Below are 16,303 nucleotides of genomic sequence, written 5' to 3' on the forward strand. Positions count from 1 at the left end.
CTGCTGTCGAGGAGAGAGGGCACTGACTAAGGAGAGACAAGTGATTGTGAACAGATGCTTGTAAACTATTTTTTAAGAGATAGAAACTTAATAAGAGCATTTCATTTTTAGAGCAATGATTTGAGTGATAGTTAATGACAAGCAGTGATACTGAGTTAACGTGCATGAGAAGACCAGAGTATACTTAAGTGCCCGGGAAAAGGTCACGACTCAAAACAGGCAGAGCCAGGGTTTTCGTTGAGTCTCTGCCATTTGTCTTGTGTTCCCAGCTTGTCCTGTGCCACCTGATTCCTGAAGGCCTGGGAATGGCCTTCCTCTCTGTGTTCCTAGTATGTCACATGGTGCTTGGTATATGGTGGGATTCAGGAAATATTTATGGAATCATTTCCTACCAACTCCAACTCCCCTGTTTGTTGTTAGTAACACAAAAGTAAAACAATAAAAATGTCCAGGTTTTAAACGTGTTGGGAGTTTGGAGCCATATTTTCTCCTTAAGGAGGAACTAGTAAGCCGGTATACTTGTTGAGAAAGTTACAACTTTTCTTGTGGCCTGGAACTCTTTCTTTTATTTATTTATATATATACACACACACACACACACACACACACACACACACACACACACACACATATATATAATATACATATATAATATATATAATCTATACATGTATACTGTGTATACTGTATGATTGTATATACTATATGCTAGAATAATAGTATATATTATTCTATATATTATTTAGTATGTTCTGATGTGAACCAACATTTTAAATATAGTTGGCAAAATGATATATAAGCTGTATAAAGTTTTTTCTTGCAAATTCCAGGAAAGCGCTTATTTTTGTTTGTGTTTTGTTCCTGCAGTTTAAACAATCTGTTTTATCTTTTCTGTAGACTTTTCCGTTACTTGATGAGATATCACAGTGCAACCCTCAGCTGCCATCAGATGGTAAAACCGTAGTGGACGTGCAAGATTTCACTGCTTTTTGGGATGAGGTAACAAAATCTTCATTCTGAGATCTTGACTGCTAACAGACAACTGAAGACATAGATTTATCAGAGAATTTTCAGACTTTACACATGTTGTAAAGTGTGATTTGCTCATTTACTGAAAGTATGTTATAAAAATTCTCAAAATCAGGAATAGGTTTGCAACTACTGGAGATTAAGTATAAAATCAGCCTGAGACGTTGGACATGTTGCTCTCTATCTCATTTTCAGGAGAGCTTTCAAAGTATTAGCACATTTTGAACTTCAAGTATGTAACGTTTGTAATGTTAGATTTTATAGGATTGCACAGACAAAATGCTGCAGTATGGAATGGGTTAACTAACAGGTACATGAACAGTTGTTACAGACCAGAAGCTTTGGGGAATCAGTGTACATTTTTTGCCTTGATTTCTCAGATCATCTTATTACATATGGAGTGAAGCCATGGATCTTCATACAGATCTACTGTCGGGCAGGGTGGAGGCTCCCCATCCTAAGCTTCTAGATGGTTCTGGCTACTTTGGTGGCAGCCAGGGACGGGGAGGTGACAGCAGGAGGACATAGTGAGCACCAGTGATTCCCAGTTGGAGGGTTGCACTGTGTGGCAAGCTGACAGGGAGAACTGGTGATTTTTCCAGCACTTGGTTTATTTATGATGTTCAGGCAAACAGAAAACACACAGGGTCTGCTCTCAAGAAGTTGTCAATATTGCACACCCTGTGCAGCCCCTTTACCGACAACTGAAACGCTCCCCCTGCCCCCTGGTTCCGTGGTCCTCTGTGCACATGGATTTACCTCCAGCGTGGTATTTCTCATCATAATGCACATTTATGGAAAGCATCATTAAAGTTCCATTATAAAGGCGACTCTGTGTGAATGCTAACACATACTTTGAATGACCCATTACCAAATTTCTTTTGTACCAAACTATGTAGCATTTTTAAATGAGCTCCTTTGTTCTTCTTTCAAGAACTTAGTAACATGTTCTCAGACTTCTGTGCAACTTGCATTATGCTACAGAACACCCTATTCTGTTGTCCTGGCCTTGCTTATGGAAGGATTCTGCTCCACACTGGGGTCATTAGTAATTAGGACCTGTCGACTTAGGTCATGGGTGAGAGAGCCCTCGGAGGGGGAGGGGCACAGACATTGGAGGTTTTGGGGAGAAGCTGCTTCTGAATGAAGGGCATGCTGGGTTGGGAGGCAGGAGATAGACATGAGCTCTGTAACCTGCTCTGCTATACAGCCAGGTGGGCAGGTGGGGGAGGTTTTCGGGGACCCAGGTCTCATTCATGAAATGATGGGACTTGGTCTCAATCTTGAAGCTTTAAAATAAATGGTCCTGTGAGAGCCTCCAGATCTCCACGGGGCAGGGATTTCAAACGGTCTCTGCTACAGAGTGGGGCTCAGCTGATGATCAGATGATCATGCCTCAGACGGTCCTTGTTGAGTCAGTGCCGCCTGAGCCTGGATAATCAGGAGACAGTCCCCGGTACCCCTGCGCTGTCGAGTGCTGCCCCCTTCTGGTCACGGCCGAGCAGTGCCCGATCCTGAAGCCTGAACAGGGAGGGAACTCAGTGTCTGGCCCTGATAGACTGTGAAGGGCTGCAACAGGAAGCTGATGTTTGTATGTGGCTCATTGTTTTGTTGTCGTGACTGAGCGAAAGGTAGTAAAATAGGAACCCTAGGTGTCAGACAGGAAGAAAGGAATGGAGAAGCTTAGAAAATGTTTCTCATGTATTAAAATCTAGCCTCTTATTGATAGATTTGTAATACCTATAAAATCTGGGGCTAGTTTTTTTGGTGATGAAAAATAATTGTCATTTATTTTAGTATGTGAATGTATTATAATTAGTTTAGTTCTTTCCAGCAAAATTTTTCATTTTGAAGATGATGCAGACTCTGCCTTTCGATCTTTTGGGCATTTTACGAATCAAGTGTAACCACTCTTTTTTACTTTTTAAACATTAGCAGTTACTGACAATTTTCTTAACACAGGCATACACTCTTACGTCTCTCAGGAATACTACCTGTGATTGGCACGATGAGTACTTCCTTCTCCCTCGCGTTGGGTTGTGTGCTGTCGCAGGTATCTTCATGTTTTTTGTTTTTCTTACAGTAGAAATACTTTATTGCCCCTGTTTAGCCAGGACAGGTAATACATGAAACATGTATAAATATGAGGCTTTATCACTCTGACCCATGATGTCATAATTAATTTTTTTAAATAGAGTTTTAAAAAATTCATTCATTCATTCATTCATTTATATTTGGCTGTGTTGGGTCCCCTGCATTGGCAGGCGGATTCTTAACCACTACGCCACCAGGGAAGTCCCCATAATTAATTTCTTTATTCCCCATTTTTTGTTGCTGTTGGTGTTAAATTAGAGCTCTCGTGAAATTAGAGCTTTGACCGTTATTTGTAAGAGTTAATTTACCCAGAGTGACTTTATCCTATAAAGTGCCCCTTTGCGTGCTGAGCATTACTGAGATTCATTCTTTATCAAATGAAAATGGAGCTGTTAGTGGAGATTTCAAATTATTTATTAGTAAAGGGCCAGGCATGTATGCACTTATGCTGCCACCTTGTGGAGATTAATGAAATAGACAGTTAAAACCAAGGGTCATAATGAAAACTTACAAATGATTAAAAACCTCATACTGAATATTCTATTAAGTACATTATTTTAATAAGCTAGTAAAGCACGTTGTGTTTTCCTTCCTGGTTCTTCGTGTTACACAGTTGGGAACTGCTTGTCGGGACTTTGGACGTCTCAGTGAAGGAAATGATTTATGTGACAGCTGTTCAGGACAGAATGAGACAGTGGGGACTTCTTTCTGTCACAGTGGGCCCTCCAGGAGGTCTGGAGGTTGTAATGGCTCTTCCGGGAAGCTTTGAGCATTTCCTCATGTGACTTGACGTGGTCCCGTCAGTGCACGTGTAGTGAATGTGCAGCCATGTGCTGGAGCTAAAGATAACAGACGTGAGCAAGCCCCAGACGCCTCTGCCCTCCAGAGGCAGCCATGTTCTGGGGCGAGACAGATAACGCAGGCAGATTATTTCAGCCCAGTGTGGTGAGCGCTGTGGTGGTGTGGACACAGACACGCCACGTCTGTGTGTTGCAAGAGATTTTAAGAACATGTGCACATGCACTTAGTCTCCTGTGTTCTGTACAACAAAATACAGAAATCTAAATGTGGGATGTGTACACAAGAGGGTGATGTGTACACAAGAGGGTGATGACTTCCTTTATGATGGACTTTTGCTCTTTGGACACAACTCACTTCAGAGTTCTTTTAATAATTTTGGGTATATTCTTCACACACAGCTTTTTAAGAGCAAGTATTTGTCAAGTAAAGGATACCTGGATGCAAGAACAGCTGCATTAAACATCAGATACATGAAATACACGTCCTGCTGGGCTGCTCTGCTAGTTAAGAATGTTAAACATTCTTAATTAGTCTTTGCTGAATATAGCACTTCATTTGGGCGAAACTCTTGGGCAGAGTAGATTGTTATGCTATTAATAATCCTTATCAACCATTAGTTTACGTTGACCATTAGTGTTATTTTTCCATTTTTTTTTTGTCCTGCCTTAATCCTATTCTAAACGAAAGGGTTTAGAATACTGTACTTAGTCCTATTCCTTTAGAATAAGATTCTAAATGAAAGGGTTTAGAATCTTATTTTTTCGTTATTCTAAAGGAAGGGGTTCTATCGTTTATCAAGTGCCCAGGGTGGGGACAGTTGTTCTGCTGGCGTGTCCGTCCTGAGTGCTGCCTGTTCACGTGTGTGTGTTGGCATCTGTTTCAGTCGTCACTGTTGAGTGCTATGCTGGGGGAGCTGCCCCCGAGCCAGGGGCTGGTCAGCGTGCACGGGAGGATCGCGTATATTTCTCAGCAGCCCTGGGTGTTTTCAGAAACTCTGAGGAGTAATATTCTATTTGGGAAGAAATATGAAAAAGAACGATATGAAAAAGTAATAAAGGCTTGTGCTTTGAAAAAGGTGAGTCGTGACTTTTGAGTTGCATATACTCGAATTTCAAATAATGAGAGCGTTGGTTTAAACTACAAGGTTTGTTAAAAGTTTCTTTCAAATTTTGAAAGATCTGTTAATGTTGCTTAATACTTTAATCTCGTCTCTGGGTAAATATGCACACATGTATGTTACTATTTGAATCCTGATGTGATAACGACAATCATAGAATGTCTTTTTTGGGGAGGGAGTTGTTTCACTTTGTAAAGTTTTATTCACTTTTAACTTCTCTTTTTAATGGGTAATTACAAAAATTTGTAAAAAACAGAGAGCACAGTGTAGTGAATACTCATGAACCCACCCCCAGCTTCAGCCAGGATCAGCTCGTGGCCAGTCTTGCTGCATCTCTACCCCTGCCCGCTGCCAGCCCCACTCCCACCCCAAATTATTCTGAAGCAGATCCTAGACCTCAGATTAGTTCATCTGTAAACATTTCACTAGTTTTCTCTAAAAGATAGGAAAGCCTCTGGAAAAAAGTCGCCACGTTATTACACCTGAAATGTAACCCAAATTCCTGAATATCATCAACCTTCTAGTCTGTGTTTGCATGTTGTTAATCATCTCACTGAGAAATCTCATTTGCTGGTGGTTTGAATCAGGCTCCACGTAAGGTCTGCCCCCTGCGCTTTGTTGATGCCTCCTCCTTCCCTTTCAGTCTGTAGGTTTCCCTCTCCACTTCATTTTTGACTTGTGTTTTATTATTTAAGGAAAGCGGAACTCTTTAAAATTTCTTCTTAATATTGCATTGTTTCACTGGGGGAAAGGTTGTTTTCACAAATGGCATTGAGTTTCACAGAAGATGGCAACTGAAACATTTAACTCTGTTGGGATGTAAATGAACTTAGTGAATGAATGATGAAAACTGAACTTATCTGATAGGAGAATGTAATTTGGCAGAAAGAAAGATAAATACGATGTTACTCTCTTGGATTATAAAAATCAGTGAATAATAGCATTAAAGGGCTCCCCCGGGGTCTGTTCAGTGCATTCTGGATGTCTGACTGCCCTTTTATGCTGTGAGGAAAAGGCTGGGACAGGCTTTCAAGGGTGTGGCGTTGAGGGCTCCAAACCCGCCTTTTGAGGAAAGAGTAATTCTGCTTGAACAATGGCTTGAACATCATAGATTGTATCAGTTGATGTGGACAAAGCAGAATTGCTTGCTTTAATGGGCTTCTGTTTCTTTCTCCCAGGTTATTGTTAATGGGAGATTGTGCATTTGCAGAAATGACATCAAATTAGCAGTAATGAGCTAGATTTTTATTAAGTGGTATATATATCGTGGAAGAAAAGAAGGGGGAAAGCAAATGTATAACAGTGAGAACAGTAGCTGCCATTTATTCAGAGTCCATGTGCAAATCATTTTTCTATCGCTCACAGACGCTCATGCTGCACATAAAAAGTGTATGGGCTATTAATTTTTTGTGAGTGTCCTCGATGTCACCACCCTCATTTTATAGTTGGTAAAACTGAGGCTTGGAGAGATGAAACAGCTTTCCTCAACATTTGCACCTCACGTTCAGTCTGTTCCTGCATGACTATAGACTCCATGCTTTTCCACGGTGTCAGCTGCCTCTCAAATGAAGAAATTTAAAAGAAGGAACTTTTTAAACAGCGGGTGATGGATGAAGGTAAGGTTGAATGTGGAATAAGCAGATCTCAGACATTTCCTCTTTACCTTAATCACATCCAGCTCCCGATTCCCAGATCATACTCCAGAGACCTAGGCCAGTGTGTGGGTGTTTCTTTCACGACCTTGCCTTTCTGGTGAAGCTCAGCCCTGTCTTTCCCCCCAACATTTGAGCATCTCTGGAGAAAAACAGGTGTTGAGATAGTGGCTGCCATTCAGCATTTTCCCCGGCAGCTGAGGCTTTGCCTCAGCCCCGTGGGGTGATGGGACCAGTAACTCAGGCCGTGTTCTGGGGCTTCACCCACCCTCGGGTGTCCCTGCGGCACAGACTCTGGTGGGAAGGGGCCCCTGTGGGATTGGGCTGCACAGCGATTCTTCTGTACGTGATGTGAGGTTTATAAACACGGACTGCTCTCCTGTTGTGCTGCGTGGTCGGGACATAGAGTTGGGGCCCCTCGTGCCCATTCCCTCCTTGGCAGGAAGGGAGGCCCAGGGCAGAGAAGGAGTGGAGGGCGGAGTCCTGGCCCTGGCTTCGTCACTTGCCTGCTGTCACTTTGTACACGTCCTGTTTCCTGTCTGGGCCTCTGACGTTTCTGCAGCAAAATGAGGGAGTTGGGTCAGACGGTTTCCAAGAGGTTTTGCTGCTGCTCTGAAATGTCGTCTGTGACTCTGATTAGCAAGGGGTCAGCAAGGTCTTTACGACACCTGGGAACCACTTAATGAGTAATGAGATCCTCTGCTTATCTCCTTCTGGAATCCCTGTGTCAGTGGATGGGCATAAGATAGTCACAGATAAAAGTGGTATTCTGGAATTATTTTGGCCTGTAGATACAGAGACTGCACAGGTAGTAGAAAAGCCTTGGCCTTTGGAGAGAAACAGTCTTGGGTGGTAACTCCAGGTATTTGTCTGTTTCCTCTCTTATTAAATGGGGGAGGTGTGGGATTACTGTAAAGGCTACAGGCAGTGCCTATAAAATGCAACATGCCAGGATTTTAGTAAATGGTAGCTATTGTTACTCTTATAGCCCTTTTCTCTACATCCATACATATGTACGTAGGTGCATATAAATATAATAAAGGTTTCTCCTTACAGATCTCCTTACCTCCCACTTCCCCCAAATCCTGAGGAAAAGAAACAGAAAAAAAGCAACATTTCTTGTATTACATATGTTAATAACAACATAGATGTATTATACTAGGTCTAGTTAACGTAATTACATATGTTAATAATAATATAAATGCATTATACTATATCTAATTGAAGTAAACATTAAAGTTCATTGAGCTGAAAACTTTTCTGTAACAGAATAGAGAGATAAGATGTAATCACATTTGGCAACATCGATTCAGGCTGATGACATCAACTCCAAAGCCCAGGAGTCAGAAGGCTCAGGGATTGAGTCTCAGGGTCTCTGTTGACTAGGTGTGTGATTTTGGTTGATTGTCTGAACCTTACAAGCCTGTTTCTTCATCTGTAAAGTGGAGATAATAATACTGTCAACCTCATAAGGTTGTTTTGAGGATGAAATGCAGTAATGATTTTAAAGCACCTGATTGCTAGGGATGTAACAAGCATTCTATAAATGTTAGAGTGATTTTGAAAATAAATTAGCTATTAATTATAAGCTCAGCTAGTTTTTGGTAGAATCACATCCATAAAATGTGACATGTAAGAAGGAAGGTATCTGAGTATTTAACTTCCATTTTTGAGTTGATATTTATATAGGTGCTTGCGCATAGTACGTTATATAAATCAACAATAAAAATATTCTGTTACCATAACGTAAGTAATATAGTATATCATATTTGTCTGCATATTATCTTCAGCCACTTGAAGGCTCTTAAAAACTTTCAGGCAATACTTATTTAAAGGTATCACAGTGATAAATTCTAGTTTAATATTTTCTCATATATTAATTTACATATTCTTGAATTTACAAACCCCTCTTGGGTGCCCACAAGCTTGTACTTTTATTTCATATTTACCACATTCCTGCCAACTTGGACATTTTCAGATTGCCTTGACAGTCATAGAATAATAAGTTTATTGATACTTCCTTATCTAGGTATAGAGGCCTTCAAGTCTTGAATTATTTTAGTATTGCCTTCATTTCAAATATACTTTTCAGTCACCACTTGGATAGCATGATGTGAACGAGAAGAAGCCTATGAACTGCCGTGAGCTTGGTTCAGATTCCAACTCTTCTGTTTAAAAGCTGACAGCCCTCAGACCAACGATGTAACCTCACTTAGTCTCAGTTTCCTCATCTGTGAAATGGGGCCAGTACTTACTGTGCAGCTTGTTGTGAGGATTAGAGATAATCATTATCAGGGTTCAGAACAGTGCTTGGTGCACAGATCTTCCCCTCCAGGAGCCGAGAGAAGGTCCTTCATGAAAGATGCAAACAAAGCCTTAGGAACCCAGCAGGAAAAGAGACGACTCCAGGATGGTTTCATGGAAGAGTGTGTTTGGGCTGAGCCTGGAAAGATGGGCAGGATATTGACAGGCTGTGAGAGGAGAGGCAATTCCAAATGGAAGAAAAACTGTGAAGAAAGGCAGAGGCGGAACCCAGCCCTCCTCTGCCAGGACCTCACATCTGTTCCTCATCAACTGTTTCCACAGTCTCTGCTCCGTGATGTTTCTACTGTAAGTCTCCACCATCGCTGAAGGGCCCTCGATGTGCTTCAGGACGGGTGGCGTCAAACCAGCGTCGCCATTTCCTTGTGTTTCTCTAGTCTGTGTACTGCTTTTCAGTGCAAATTGGTGAAATTTAACTGAAAGGTAACAATTCCTCCAGTGGGAGGAACTATAATATATGCTCAACTCAGGCTTTTCCCTTCAACCTAGTCGGAAAATGGTGGCTGGGAAATTAGCCTGACTTGGATTTTACTGCAAATCCTTTGAAATGGTTTTCCCATTTGGGGCTGGTCCATAAATAATTTGCAGAGTAAATAACACACTTGAAGTCCTACTACCAGACTCAGCCTGTTTCATATGCCCTAACTGTGCTAAATGAAAGAGTAGATTGAAGTGCCTCTTCTAGAATGTGGTTAAGATTGCTGTGCTATAGCTAGGTGCAATTTTGAGAAGGAAACCAAAATGACATAAAATCAAGGCACAAAATCTAAGTGGAACAGTTTGCAAGGACTGTCAACAGTGAAACGGAGGCTAAGTAACTGTGTGTGCACATGTGTGCCTGTGTTTAAGGCTGGAAACCTATCTTAAAATGGCTCATTGTTTTTCGTGAAAACCAGAAGCAAGAGATGATATAAACTTCTGAGCTTAACAAAGAAATAATGTAAAATAATGATGAATTTTCACGACAGAGCAGTTGCTGCCTTTCATTTGATGCAACCCAGTGAGGGTGCAGGGGACCTGTGTGTGCCTATGTGTCTTTCTGGCTGTCAGGGAGGGTTATGATGGAGATGGTATTTCTCTTCTTAGGGTCATGTGATTTCCCTGTTGTGACTCACACTGTGAATGGGGTCCCACTGTTGGTTTGATGAGAAAATAGGGATAAGTCACCAATAGCAAGTTATAATCAATTCATGTCCTTTTTCCACTTACAGAGGGTGTTCATACACTTCTTTTTTTTTTTAAACATCTTTATTGGAGTATAATTGCTTTACAATTGAGTGTTATTTTCTGCTGTATAACAAAGTGAATCAGCTATACATATACATATATCCCCATATCCCCTCCCTCTTGCGTCTCCCTCCCACCCTCCGTATCCCACCCCTCTAGGTGGTCACAAAGCACCGAGCTGATCTCCCTGTGCTATGCGGCTGCTTCCCACTAGCTAGCTATTTTACATTTGGTGGTATATATTAGTCCATGCCATTCTCTCACTTCATCCCACCTTACCCTTCCCCCTCTCTGTGTCCTCAAGTCCAGGACAGGAATAAAGATGTAGAGAATGGACTTGAGGAAATACACTTCTTTTTTAAAAAAATCAAAGCACCGGCTGATCTCCCTGTGCTATGCGGCTGCTTCCCACTAGCTAGCTATTTTACATTTGGTGGTATATATTAGTCCATGCCATTCTCTCACTTCATCCCACCTTACCCTTCCCCCTCTCTGTGTCCTCAAGTCCAGGACAGGAATAAAGATGTAGAGAATGGACTTGAGGAAATACACTTCTTTTTTAAAAAAATTAATTAATTAATTAATTTTTGCTGTGTTGGGTCTTTGTTTCTGTGCGAGGGCTTTCTCTAGTTGTGGCAAGCGGGGGTCATCGCGGTGCGCGGGCCTCTCACTATCGCGGCCTCTCTTGCTGGGGAGCACAGGCTCCAGAGGAGCAGGCTCAGTACTTGTGGCTCATGGGCTCAGTTGCTCCACGGCATGTGGGATCCTCCCAGACCAGGGCTCGAGCCCGTGTCCCCTGCACTAGCAGGCAGATTCTCAACCACTGCGCCACCAGGGAAGCCCCATACACTTCTTTTGATTCTCACAGCATCCTTGAGTTTACTGACTCTCATTTCTGCAGCACATTCTGTAGAAGGGGAAAATGAGACTTAGGGAGATCAAACGACTTGTTTATCATGGAGACCCCCAGGGTGCCACTTGCTTTCTCCCCAAATTTGCTGAAGTAAGACAAAGAAATGAGGGCTTCATCTGCAGAAAGATAGTGCTGTGCATCCTAGATTGATGCCTGAGGAGTTTAGTAGATGGCAAACTCCCCACAAACTCTGCTTGTCTATGCCACGTTCTGTCCAGTGATAATTATAAGCAATCTAAGTAAAGGTTTCTAATATAACACTGTGTAACTTAAATCTGGTTGTAGTCTTGTCATTTGGGGGATGTTCTTGTCATCTTTTCTTTTTTTCCCAGGTACTCTGATTTGTCTACTTACTTCTTAAATAATATTCAAATATAACTTTTGATAGATTCCCAGATCCTCAAGTCAAAACTTCATATCCTTCTTAAATCTGAGTTTTTCTTGCTTCCACGGACAGGCACCTACTTAGTCCAGCTGATCTGCTTGGTGTCCCTCGAGCACAATGTTTGCTTTGCTTTTGTGTTTCCTGCCCAGCCTGCTCTTTCTGCTCCCATTTCTTGTATAGACCTTGTCTGTCACTCTGTCAGTATGTCTTTAAGTATCACTGTGAAGACAGAGGTCAGGTGTTATCCCTTCTCTGAAAGTGGGAAGCTGAGGCCGAGATCAGCAAGATGTCCGGTTTAAGACACACTTATTCCTTGATTTAAAAAAAGTCCTGTGCCTTCACCAGCCTGGGACACCAGCCCTCACGCTTGGGCCTCTAGCCCAGACCTGCCCACTTGCATATCCAGCTGCACTGTGACTTCACCAAGAGGTCATCTCAGCTCGTCCACAAGCGAAGTCTCCTAAACCTGCATCCACCATCTTCCCCAACCCAGTAAATGGAGACCCTGTTCTTCCCCTTCCTCATGCCCCACACAACACAGTCCTCTTACCACCTACACCCATCCCATCAGCAGGCCTTACAGACTCCACCTTCCCAGTGTGTGTGGAGTGTGTGACCCCGTCTCTCCATCCTCACTTCTCCCACTCTGGTCCTGGCCACTGTCATCTCTCACCTAGGTTACTGTCGTAGCCTCCTAACTGGTATCCTCTCACCCTCCCCGCTTACTGTCTGTCCTCCACAAAGAGGCAGGAGTGATTCCTTAAAAGCCTCAGACCGTGTCAGGCCCCCCGTTCCCCTCCCCCTTTTACTGGGCTGAAACCAGGGCTCCTCCTGCCCTGACTCTGCCCTCGTTCTCCTCGTTCTCACTCTGCTTCTGCTCTCCGGGCCTCCTTGCTTGTCCCGGGACACCTTGGCCGTCTGCCCCATAGCCTTTGTACTCGCTCATTGCTCTGTGCGGAGCACTCTCTCCAGGTCTGTGTAAGCCCCTCCACCCTCCAAAAGATCTGCTCCAAGCTCCTCTGAACTGAGCCCTTCTTGACCCCAGTAGTGACTCACTCTTCCTCCTTTACTCCCTATCCCCCTCAGTTGGCTTCTTTTTTCTTCTAGTCCTTAGTACTTGCACTCATGTTAATTTTCCATCTCCCACCATGGAAAGAAACTCTAGGGACTATGTTTCCTCATGGCTGAATTCCTTGTGCCCAGAACAGTGCCTGGCATATAGTCGATCCTCAGTAAGTATCTGTTAAAATGACCTCATGCATAAATGTTGTGAAAAACTACAGAATGTAAACACACGAAGAACCCTGAGAGATGTTTTTTAAAATGTTTAAGGTTACGGATTAGTCACTATGAAATGTACCCATTGCTTTTGATCAAATACTTGTATGAAGAACTAATGCTAAAAAGGTTAGGATGGCAGGAGAACACATTTGAAATCTTTCTCTTTTTCCCCTTTTCTGTCTCCATGTAGGATTTACAGCTTTTGGAGGATGGAGACCTAACTGTGATAGGAGACCGGGGAACCACGCTGAGTGGAGGCCAGAAAGCCCGGGTCAACCTCGCAAGGTAAATGGCGTTTCAGTTGCCTTCCTGCCCCTCCCTCCTCCATGGCGCTTAGTGGAAGTGAGCTCGCAGACCCCGCTCACCGGGTGGGCCCTGTGTGAAGCATGGTCTTGGCCCTTTTCCATGGGCTCTTGGAATGAATGATGATTTGTTGGACACCATCTTGATTCAAAGATGGGACACAGGAAGCTTGAGGCGTTCTTCTCCTGACATCTCTCCACGTTTCCTAGAGCCGTGTATCAGGATGCAGACATCTACCTCCTGGACGATCCGCTCAGTGCAGTAGATGCAGAAGTGAGCAGGCACCTGTTCGAACTGTGAGTTTGCTCCTGTTTTCCATCATTTCTGCTTTCCAAGAACCCTGTAGAGATCAGGCTGAAATCCTGACTTTCACTTTGAGTTTCTGGAATTTGTTGTCAGTGGCTCTTGTTTGGCCACGGAACCCCTGAAGCAGAACAGCTCTGATGCTTTTCTGTGTATAATGTGTCCTAACCCACGCTGACTGAGGCGTCTACGGAGTCTAGACTGGCCTCTTCGAAAGCCTCGTGAACTTGCTTTTTCTGAAACGGCGCCCACGTCTACCCCACGGTTAGTTACCTTGCTGTCGTTCACCTTGTTAAAGCCCACGAGCCCTTCCAGCTGCACTTATTAAAGCCCTGCTGTGTGCACTGAGATCCATGCCCTTACAGATGTTGTTGCACAAAACCTCTTAGTTTACAAAGGAGAACAGTGAGCCAGGAGAGGGGAAGGACCCACACGGGGCAGAATAAGGGAGACTAAGACGTTCAGCTCTCGTTTCTGCCTCTAAGGAATCTGTGTCTGTGGAGCTTGTTAAGACAGATGCCTGGGAAGAGGTCAGCAGAATCGCGGTTTAGAGGGTTTGTTTATAGGATGGTAAATGCTAAATGGAAGTAGAAGTGGGCAGCTATGGGCTTTCAGGTGAAGTTGGAAAGCTCCCTGTGCACTGGCCTTAGCGGGAAGTGCCCTGTGGGCCTGCAGGCTGGGCACGGTTTGTGGAGGCTGAGGATAGGATTCAGTTCCTTTTGCTAAAGGAATAGTAGAGGCACAGGTGTAGAGGTGGGAAGAAGCAAGGCTGTGAGAAGAACAGCAGGCACGTCCTCAGCTGGAGGATGCAGGTCCTACAGCAAAGAGAAGCTATTTGGAAATTCTCGCTGTCAGTTCCTCTGTTTGCTAGGGCTCTGTCTGTCCAGGCTGCTCTCACAGGAGACCATAGACTGGGTGGCTTATAAATAACAGAAATTTATGTCTCACAGTTCTGGAGGCTGGGAAAGCCCGAGGTCAGGGTACTGGCAGATTTGGTGTCTGGTGAGGGCTTGATTCCTGTGTCTTCATATGGTGGAAGGGGTGAGGGAGCTGTGTGGGTCCCTTTTATAAGGGCACTAATCCCATTCATGAAGGCTCTACACTCATGACCTGTTCACCTCCTAACTGCCCCATCTCCAGTACCTTCACAGTGGGGATTAGGTTTAATGTGTATGAAATTTGAGGACACAGCATTGTCTATAGCAGGTTGTCACAGATGCGGGGGGGGGGGGGCTTAAACAATAGAAATTAGTTTTCTCACAGTTCTGGAAGCTAGAAGTCCAAGATCAAGGTGTGGACTTCTGATGGCACCCACCTCACTGTGTCCTGTCTTTTCCTCTGGGCTTTCCTCTGTTCACATGCACCCCTGTGTCTCTGTCCTTACGTCTCAGTCTCTTCTTCTAAGGACACCAGTCAGATTGGATTAGCCCCACCCTCATTAAGAATAACAGTTACCTCTTTAAAGGCCCTGACACCAAATTCTAAGGTACTGGCAGCTACGGTGTCAACAAGTGAATCTGGGGAGACATGATTGATTTACAGCAGGTCCAGAATAGCAAAGTAGAGAGATTTCAGCAGAGGCAGCAGTGTGAGAGAGAGACAGGTGAGGCAGCCCTGAGCTCTGGATACGAGGGGCTGGGATTCCACGTCCACTAAGCAGGGGTTGGGGGCAGGTTCCACCAGAGTCAGTATGTACCTGTGCTTAGTGTTAAGGTGATGAAAGAGCTCTGCAGATGGATCGTGGTGATGGCTGCACAGCAGTGTGAGTGTACTTAATGCCACTGAGGTATATGCTTAAAAATGGTTAAAATGGTAAATTTCATTTTACGTATATCTTAACACACACACAAAAAATGCACAGTAGCATTGAATCTTTCAGAACACGAGAGAGCAGCGCAGCTGGCACGTGGCATGGCCTCCAGCTCTCTGATCTGACTGCCTTTCCCACCCTCTCCTGATCGTGACTTTATGAATTTTCCCTTAGAGAAGTGCCTTGTGTCTTGTCACGAGTTCAGTGACAGGCACTAGTGCTGTGACAGAGGTTCCCCACTCCCACCCTCCTGGGTCTTGAGTAGCTCAGCCTCCCTGTTCCCAGCGCCCTGCCCTGCATTCACAGATGTCTGTCACTCAGTCTTGTGTGTGTCTGCCCAAGTTCTCCATCACTCCAAGAACAGTTTCCGCTGGCCATTGCATTCATGTCACAGGGAGGAGAGAGGAAGGTATTCTGATTGCCACGGATCAGTGTGCTTATCACAAAGGCTCTCCCAAGTTCTTTTTCCAGCACAGGAGGTGTTTATAAAGTCCTTTCCAACCTTTTGGATTTAATGACCTTGGATGTACACTTGATAGAAGCAAGCTTGTTCAGACTGTTGTTTGCTAATCAGAACCACGTTTTTTGGGAAAACTTAGGGCAGGGAGCAGGAAGGCAGTTCAGGAAATCACTCGGCAGCAACTGGAGAATGTTCTCAACGAGTTAGAAAATTGGATGGAACAGTACGCTCTGAAAGATGGTGGTCGTGTTAAAGCTTAGTAATGGGGAGTGTTTTGTATTAAAAGTGAACGAATCTCACTTCTACCTGCCACTAACAGTTTCCCTTAGTCATGAATCTATAGCCAAGGTTATTAAGGTTTGTGAGTTTTCCAACTATACGTTGTAAACCTTAAGTGGATTCTCTCACCTGCAGAAGGTTAGAGCCTTAGGTGAACTGATGCAGTCTCACCTGTGTCCAGCTGTGGATCCCGTTTTGGTTCAGAGAGCCCCACATCGCCAGACCCCCCGGCTCCCGCGTCACCAGCTCTTCAGGCCTGTCCTGGTCAGATGCCCACGCTGCTGTCCACACACACAGTTCGCCCTTTCCGCTCCAGCCCTTCACAGG

General features: G+C 44.0%; 1 protein-coding gene across 1 annotated transcript in view; it reads left to right on the plus strand.

Annotated features, from left to right (window-relative positions):
• Window positions 1–16,303, plus strand: part of LOC103072817 (multidrug resistance-associated protein 4) — a 133,988-nt gene that overhangs the window by 14,447 nt on the left and 103,238 nt on the right. Inside the window, 5 exon segments of the mRNA XM_082931478.1 lie at window positions 270–329; window positions 898–999; window positions 4,808–4,999; window positions 13,012–13,106; window positions 13,334–13,420. Coding sequence (XP_082787604.1) covers window positions 270–329; window positions 898–999; window positions 4,808–4,999; window positions 13,012–13,106; window positions 13,334–13,420 — 536 coding nt within the window.

The sequence above is a fragment of the Lipotes vexillifer genome, unplaced genomic scaffold (genome assembly GCF_000442215.2).
Source record: "Lipotes vexillifer unplaced genomic scaffold, Lipotes_vexillifer_v1.1 scaffold1130, whole genome shotgun sequence".
Lineage (NCBI taxonomy): Eukaryota > Metazoa > Chordata > Mammalia > Artiodactyla > Lipotidae > Lipotes > Lipotes vexillifer.